Source organism: Medicago truncatula, chromosome 8 (genome assembly GCF_003473485.1).
Source record: "Medicago truncatula cultivar Jemalong A17 chromosome 8, MtrunA17r5.0-ANR, whole genome shotgun sequence".
In the NCBI taxonomy this organism is placed as follows: Eukaryota; Viridiplantae; Streptophyta; class Magnoliopsida; order Fabales; family Fabaceae; genus Medicago; species Medicago truncatula.
The window spans coordinates 38488596-38496874 of NC_053049.1; the positions used below are offsets into that span (position 1 = coordinate 38488596).

At 36.8% G+C, this 8279-nt stretch overlaps 1 protein-coding gene across 8 annotated transcripts; it reads left to right on the forward strand.

The window, feature by feature from the left end:
• The first annotated feature begins 593 nt into the window (after window positions 1–593).
• On the forward strand, window positions 594–7987 carry LOC25501719 (cyclin-dependent kinase G-2). Of its 8 annotated transcripts, XM_039828847.1 has the most exons (9): window positions 595–2743; window positions 3197–3332; window positions 3666–3754; window positions 3943–4054; window positions 4134–4240; window positions 4405–4575; window positions 4709–5047; window positions 5810–6007; window positions 6418–7717. In XM_039828847.1, exons 1-6 carry the CDS (start codon window positions 1092–1094, stop codon window positions 4502–4504), a joined length of 2196 nt encoding a protein of 731 aa, XP_039684781.1. In that variant the 5' UTR covers window positions 595–1091; the 3' UTR covers window positions 4505–4575; window positions 4709–5047; window positions 5810–6007; window positions 6418–7717. The 8 variants fall into 8 exon arrangements, with proteins under 8 accessions (XP_013446531.2, XP_039684781.1, XP_024628555.1 ...); XM_024772787.2 differs by lacking the exon at window positions 6418–7717 and adding an exon at window positions 7766–7987 and having other exon boundaries at window positions 4405–5047; XM_024772790.2 differs by lacking the exon at window positions 6418–7717 and adding an exon at window positions 7766–7987 and having other exon boundaries at window positions 4405–5047; window positions 5925–6007.
• The last annotated feature ends 292 nt before the right edge of the window (window positions 7988–8279 follow it).

Sequence of the window (8279 nt, forward strand, 5' to 3'; positions counted from 1 at the left end):
TATCTTCATGACCATGCCACCTGTTGTGAAATCATTAGCGCAACTTCATTTATTAAGAACATATAATTTAATTGTTGAACTTCTAATTTTGCAAACATATTCTCTCCTTAGACAACAAATGTAGTTCAGGTTCCACATGAATATTTGTTAGCACTCTCTTAGGCTTGAGATTTGTCTCGATCCTATTAAAAACTAATAGGACTTAACTTCAACTAATAAGATGCAAGGAGATAATTTAAAACTTCAACCGCAAAGAGTTTGTTAACTTTAGCGTGTTTTAATTTTTTTCAAAACTAAACCGGTGCATTGCACATTGCGCAGTTAATTTTATGCCCTAGTTATATATATAGATATTTTAAATAAAAAAAATATTTAAGAGAATTCAAGATTAAAAAATTATTTAAGAGAAAATTTCACTCTACAACGTACCACTACTATTTTGCTCATAATCTAACAATCATTGTCTTTCTATTTTTGACAAAAATCTATCAGTCATGGTTGATTTGTCCTGTAGATATTTTTTGACCTAATAATATATGTTTTTTTTTTTTTTTTTACTTTGCGTTGCTATTTTATTTTTGAAGGGAAACCTTAACCTCTTTCCAATACATATTAAGTGGAGCGGAATTATCGTAATTCGGTGCAGTCGATATTTTTCGTTCCTTCCTTTTCGTCATTCTCTTCTCTTTCTCCTCGAAGGTTCGATTTCTCTTTCTCTTTTATTCGCTTTTCCATCGCATAGCTTATTCAAATCGCGCTTTTCTATTTCCCTTTCATTATCCAATTAAACCATCGGTAATCCCTTTCAATCCCTAATTTGTTCTCGTTTTCCCCTCTCCTTTTCTTAATTTTTAGGGTTTCGATTTAAATCCAATCATTATCTTCCTACTTTAGCACCGCGTCAAATTGTCTTTATTTTTAGGGTTTTGAATCTTACTTTTGTTCTTCAATTTTAAAATTTGGATCATTCTTTGTGTTTTGGGTTTAGGGTTCTGATAATTAAATACAAAAAAACAAAAACAAAAAAAGTTTTTTGCGATTGAGGAATTAGGGTTTTCAATTAGAATTTATCAATTTAGATAGATAGATTTATGGCTGCTGGTAGACATGGCAGTTACCACGAAAACGAGTTTAAGGATCACGAGTCTAATTTGGAAGTTTCAAGGCGGGGTTATTCGAATTCAAAAGAGTATGATCCGGTTAGGAATGGTGGGAGTGGGGGCAGAGATTCCAGAGATAGAATTAGGGTGAGGCAGAAGGATGTCAGGGAGAAAGAAGCTGCTGTTATTAATGGCAGTTATCGGTCATCTTCTAGCCGGAGTGATTCCGGTAGCAGTGGCAGCCTTGGTCCTCGCCGGTGTGGTTTTTCTTCAAAGTCAACTGACAGAGAGCCTGGTGAGCTTTCCAGTGAGAGTGGGTCTGATGGTGCTATTGAATCTGAATCGGGGGTGAACAGGTCTCGGTCCCCTGCTCCGCAGGAGAGGAAAAGGAAATTCTCGCCCATTGTGTGGGATCAGGATGACAAGGAAGTGAAGGGGTCATCGAAGGTTAGGGTCTCCACAACACCAGTGGCTGCTCTTCCTCCTCTGCCTCAGCTGCCAAAACCGTCTGTTCTGTCGCTGAGTGCTTCTTATGATGAAGTTCAAGTGTGTTCTGTCAAGAACAGGGAAACTAGGGATGTTGAGTTGCCCACAGCATCTAAGGTTTCTGTTCCTTCTCCTTCCGGATCTCAGTCCTTGTCACCGAAACAGACATGGGGTAATAATCAGGAAACCGAGCAGCCAGAAGGTGATGATTATGTTCCAACTCGAAATATTTCTTCTTCAAGATGGGCAGCTGGAGATAACTCTCCTGTTGATGAGGGTGAGATTCTCAATGATGAGGAAATGCCTAAAAGGAAGAGGAGACTCACTCCTGAGGTTTTGGAGACTAGAGTGAGGAACAAGTTATTGAGCCCCAATGATTCTAAAATAGGTGGTTTTGAAGGTGCTCGAGCCAGATCATCTGATTCGGAAGAAAGAAGTGTTAACCATGGGAGAACGTCTAGTGGTGATGGACATCCTGGTATTGAATCAGAAAAGGATGACTATATGGACATTGATGTTCGAGGTACAAAAAGTGACACCAGTAGTCACTCAGATACAGAATCTGAAGATGACAATGATAGGCAAGAGACTCCTGAACCTCCAGCTCAACCTCAAAGAACGGTCAACATGCTTCAGGGTTGTAGAAGTGTTGATGAGTTTGAGAGACTTAACAAGATAGATGAAGGAACATACGGTGTTGTATATAGGGCCAAAGATAAGAAGACCGGGGAAGTTGTAGCATTAAAGAAGGTCAAGATGGAGAAGGAAAAAGAAGGCTTCCCGCTGACTTCTCTTAGGGAAATAAACATTCTTCTCTCCTTTCACCACCCATACATAGTTGATGTCAAGGAAGTAGTGGTTGGAAGTAGCCTTGACAGTATTTTCATGGTTATGGAATACATGGAACATGATCTTAAAGGATTAATGGAGTCAATGAAACAACCATTTAGCCAAAGTGAAGTGAAGTGCTTAATGATCCAACTTTTAGAAGGTGTGAAGTATCTTCATGACAACTGGGTTCTTCATAGGGATTTGAAGACTTCAAACCTGCTTTTAAATAACAGGGGTGAGCTAAAAATTTGTGATTTTGGCTTGGCTCGTCAATATGGGAGTCCTTTGAAACCATATACTCACCTGGTGGTTACTCTTTGGTACAGGTGAGCTTTATTTAATTATTGCAATCTGTGTCTTTATATCTTTGTATATATCTATTACATATATTGGACTAATTGATATTGCATTTGCATCATTCAGAGTGTAGTTTGATAGTTAACTTGTGAATTTGATAACTGCCGCCATGCCTGATGCATTGAATAAAAAAACTTAATTTTCATTTGTAATTATTCTGTAATAATAATAATTAGTAATCAAATATTAATCTTGCAAACTGGCTGCTACTACTTACCCTTTCCTTTAGGTCAATGTTTACATACTTATCCTGCCTCTGAATGTGCAGCAATGTTTTCAACGAACATACTTATCTGCTTCTCTTTAGTTTTTCATTGCCCTGATTTTACTTGCCTTCACTTATGTGTTTAACACATTTTTCTCTGCATTCTGTTGCAGAAATAAGAGATCATTTACCTGATGGTTGTCTATATGTTTCTCAGGGCACCTGAACTTCTTCTGGGGGCAAAACAGTACTCAACAGCTATTGATATGTGGTCTCTTGGTTGTATAATGGCTGAGCTATTGTCTAAGGAACCGCTGTTCAATGGAAAAACGGAATTCGATCAACTTGACAAGGTATATTTCCAACTGTGTTTGTCAATTATTTGGTAGAACACATGCTCTCATTTTCTCTTTCTTTTAAGTTTTGTTGTCTTGTGTCTAACCACTTCTTTATTACAGTTATTGCTGCTACACTATGAAGCACGGACACTCCTTGGATAAGGCGTGTCCCCGTGTCAGACACGTGTCGTGTCCGACACCGACACGACACGACACCGACACATATAATTACACTGCATTTTGTGATTTTCAAAAAAAATTAGCTGTGTCAGTGTGTCGGTGCCCGTGTCGTGTCCGTGTCCGTATCCGTGCTTCATGCTACATTGACGTCTGTTATTTTATTTGCAGATTTTCAGGATACTTGGCACTCCAAATGAAACAATATGGCCAGGCTTCTCAAAATTACCTGGAGTCAAGGTCAATTTTGTCAAGCACCAGTAAGTACTCATGATTTCCTTTATTGAAGACATTGACTGTTTAATTACACTGTTCTTATTTTTCTGCCACTGTTTTCCCAGGCTTCCAACTTTTGGTGGTTTTGGTCTGACTAGCTGGCCTCCCTTGGTGACTTGTACTGTTACACAACTCTTGTAATTTCTATTAACAACCGAAATGTTCCTTTCAGGTATAATCTTCTGCGTAAAAAGTTTCCTGCCACATCATTCACTGGATCTCCAGTTCTTTCTGATTCTGGATTTGATTTGTTGAACAAGCTCCTAACTTATGACCCTGAAAAGGTAAAGTTCGCTTGTTCTTCATGAATTAATTTGCCATCTCTCTCTAAGTATTAAGAATAACACCTACTATTGTATGCAGCGGATCACAGCTGAAGCCGCTCTGAATCATGAATGGTTCCGTGAAGTTCCTCTTCCCAAGAGCAAAGAATTCATGCCTACATTTCCTGCTCAACATGCTCAGGACAGGTATTTGATCTACTGGAAAACTATTGGAGTTATTTGTTTATGAAATTTTTTATGTAGCGTCCCTAGGGGGATAGAAAAACACAGCTGTGGCAGCCGCTGTAAATTTCTGTCAAGTGTTTATAGCCTTACTCAACATTGTTTAACAAGATTCATGATGTTAACAGGAGGATGCGGAGAGTGTACAAGAGTCCAGACCCTTTAGAGGAGCAGCGACGGAAGGAGTTGCAGCAGGGTGAATTAGGGACTGGTGGAATTTTTGGTTAAGATTGGAGTTATTTAAACCTATGTCTCAATGAACATTCTAACATGCCACACAGAATGTTTGCATTGATGAGGTGAGGATATGTACTGAACGGAAGTTGCAAGCTTTGTTTGTTAGACGATCACTCCTGCTATTTTTTTAGCAGGAGCTTGTTGGTTTGAGCAGAGATGTATTCTTTTATGTTCTGGAACCAAATTTTTTTTCAGGTTAACATTCTTCGTGCTTGGTCATCTTATAGAAATACATCCGTGACACTTTGCTGCTCAAGGTGTGGCATAACCTTCTGAAATTAGGAAGTCAGTGTCTGTTGAATCTCGTGTATGTAACATATTTTCATTTTAATTTTAATTTATTGGCATATTGTAAACAAATTTTATCTGGATTTGAGTATTAAAGCAATATGGATTTTCTAGCAGCTATCAGTTATTTCTCTCCTTTTTTTTAATATTCACATTGTGTATGCAAGAGATGGTTGGTGTGAAGTGGAAGAGGGCCTTCTGTGCATTTCGTTGGAGAAAATGACAGGGAATTTTTATGCATGAAAGGTAATGCATTCCTATGATATCTTGGATATTAAGGAATGAGGGTATCAAATATGTTTTTGTGATAGACGGGAGATGATGCCCAGAATCTAAAGTTACCCTGCTAGAAGAGATATTTGATATATATTGACGTTTTTTTTTTTCTTTTTCGGGTTGGGGGGGTTAATTCCTGTGCATTTCTTCATCATAACTGCTACTTGCACAAGTTATTGATCTATTTGGATGTCAACAATTACATTAAGTATTACGTGAACCTAATTTTGTAGGTTATTGTTGAAGGTTCTTATGTACAAGTGAATTACCTAGAAGAATTTCAATGATTTTATTGTATAAAATTATGCACATGCTAAAAGATTTTCCCTGTATTGTTTCTTTTAAGAGTGTCAGTAATCAATGATTGTGTGAAAGGAGTCTCTTCTGTACTTGCTAGATTGAGATTTCTCCCTAAATAATTTGCAATGTTTGCGACAATGGTGTCAGAAAACATTTGTGTGCTCTTGAGACAGTTGTAAGGTGCTGTCTGTATTGAAATACCAATTTTTTTTTTTTAATGCTGATCATGTTGAGGCCAAGTGGTGAATGAACAATTTTTTCTTACATTATTTTCTTGGTTCTTAGTTAATCTATTTTTTTGTCATCTTTCCATTATGTTTCACTAGCATTCCTTTTCATGTGAGAAAAAAATGTACCACTAATTTTCAGCTTGTCATCCCCATCTAGTGTGTTGTAGAACCCAAGAGTAATAACAAATTATTTATTGCTTAGTTAAAAGGAAGCAAAGAAGTTCTCTTATTATCATGTGTATTCACCGTCTGAAGATTGAAGTTTGGGAACAAGGATAAGAATTCTCTTATGACATTGTCTGCAAATGTCACTGCAGTATAAAAGCAAGCAGGTTGAGGAGGATTCCAGAATATCCTAAAGTATAGGAGTTCAATTAGTTGTCCTTCAGACTCTCTAGAGGTACAATGCAAATCTTGGTTTGTCATATTGTTTTTTCATATTACTTGCATATCCATGGAATATTTGACCAGAATTGTTTGCTTTTCTATTTTGTTATTCATGCTGTATAAATTCATACGTGGCAATTCTTCATGAATGGGATATGTGGTGGTTTATGACATTTATAGCAATTCTTCATTAAATTCGCTGCAACATTGTTGTTGGGAAATGTTAGTAGTATAGTAATTAGTTGTTAGATTAGTTTTTTCTCCTTTGTCCGGGTTTGATCCCATGACCTCCTACTCCTTATCCCTTAACTCATATCAGTTGTGCTACCCAACCCCCCAAATCAAATTCATATTGACTAGGGTTTTTGTATTGTATAATTGTTATTCCTTCCCGATCTTACTCTGACCAGTTTTTTATATTAGGTTCGGTAATATATAGCTTTGCTGTGCTAAATCCATGTTCACTGTGAACAATTTCTAAACGCTACAAGTGTTACATGGATTCCTGACCTTTGCACGCTTTCTACAAGGTACCAAAATTGGGTAATTTACAAGACACCAAAATTCTCGGTTCTTATGTTCTGTCTTTCGATGAGAAACTAATGTCTCCACCCTCCAGTTGTCTAATACTTTACCATTAAATGTCTGATGTTATAATATGCTGTCAAGTCGTCTTCTTGTGTCTACAATGGTGAAAGAATTGTTTCAAATTTGAGTATTTTTCTGTAATGAAAACTTGCTCTTATCAGAATTAAATATATTTTTTATTTATTTATGGTTAACCCACCCATGTTTTTTTCCTGGAGGCTTCAATTATCTGTTACTCCCAATGATGGGGATTTAATATTCAACTATTGGCACATCAGTCCGTTTCTTGTTCTGCGGTTTATTATTGAGGTGGGGGATTTCTCCCTTTTTCACACATAATTTGGCTTTAGACATATAACCCAAAAGTAATTTGTTTAGTGTTTTTCTGCTCTAGAATGTTTCTCAGCCTAGTTGTTGCAAGTTTGGAATAGTTGGGTCGGGTGCATCTTTATGATTCTCTCGCAGCTGAGATTCTATTAATTCACAGCTGCGAGATGTAAAGCATCCACACTGATGGACTATACCGTAAGCATATCCTCTGGGTTTTTTAACCCTTCATGTGATAGCAGTAGGCAGGTTGTGAACATGAAATTTTGCAGTGTGGGGTAAGGTTTTGTATTTGACATGTTCCCATTTATGCTCAACTGGTGGACGTGCAATCAATTTTACTTGCTACAGTAGCAATCGGTTGCATGCGATCACGTCAAAGGCTATTTGAAAACGATTTAAATTGAATTTGGCTATTATCTAGGAACTTGTAAGAGATATTTCAAATGGCTGTGATGTTGAGAAAAATGTTGTTTAAGTTTGCTTGATCTTCTCTTATGGTGTTTCTCACGGTTGATTTTAATCATTAGGGAGGAATGTGTGGGTATCACCTACACAATCGGAGGCACTCCTTAACCCAAATGTTGGTTCACCATCCATTTTCCATTTAAATGAGTGGTAGTGCTGCGTAGGGTAAAACCTTATAGGTGTATTTTGCTAACCAACAATCTAAGTTGGGGTCAAAAGAACATAATAAAATTGACATTTGTTGCAAATTTGTGTCTCAAATGCGGTTAGATATTGAAGCTTATGTGAGGCATGACATTGGTGTTTTCGTACATTGGTTATTTTTGATTGTATTTTAGAAGAAAAAAAAAGGTTAATAGCTTATGTTTTGTTTACATCCATTTGCGAGGCATATATTGAAGTATTTTCCGTTGCAAAAGGCAATGCAACCTACAATTGAACGTGGACTGAAGAAGTGATGGGAATCAAACTGTAAATGGTATAGCGCTGTTGTAGGTCTGATTAGGCTTGTAGTTGGTTGAGTTGTATGGTTTACCTGACCATTTTGGCGGGTTAGACTGGTTTGGTGTGATTGAGTTCATAATAAACATCGCCATTTTGGGTCCTGCAATGTCATCTATACAGCCTTCAATCTATTATTGACGTTGAATATACGACATTTATAAAAAGTGGTTAGTTTGCAATGCATTGCTGCTAGAATAAATTTCATATATTTGTAACAATCGTGAAAATAACTTTTGATGTTGCCACAATTCCGGTGCAAATATCATGACCACTTTTAATTAATTTTCATCGCCATTTTTAAGGAAATGACTAATTGTGTTGATTTTAATGATAAAATTTAGTATCATTTATAAAATACGTTTATAATTGTAGTTAATGGAGAGTTAAGTTGGATAAGT

Bases quoted from the DNA above. Each gene is read 5' to 3' on its own strand.
- LOC25501719 (XM_024772787.2), top strand. From the start codon at position 1,092: ATGGCTGCTGGTAGACATGGCAGTTACCACGAAAACGAGTTTAAGGAT. The intron at 3,755-3,942 runs GTAAGTACTCAT...TGTTCCTTTCAG, and splicing joins GTCAATTTTGTCAAGCACCA to GTATAATCTTCTGCGTAAAA. The intron at 4,241-4,404 runs GTATTTGATCTA...TGATGTTAACAG, and splicing joins GCTCAACATGCTCAGGACAG to GAGGATGCGGAGAGTGTACA.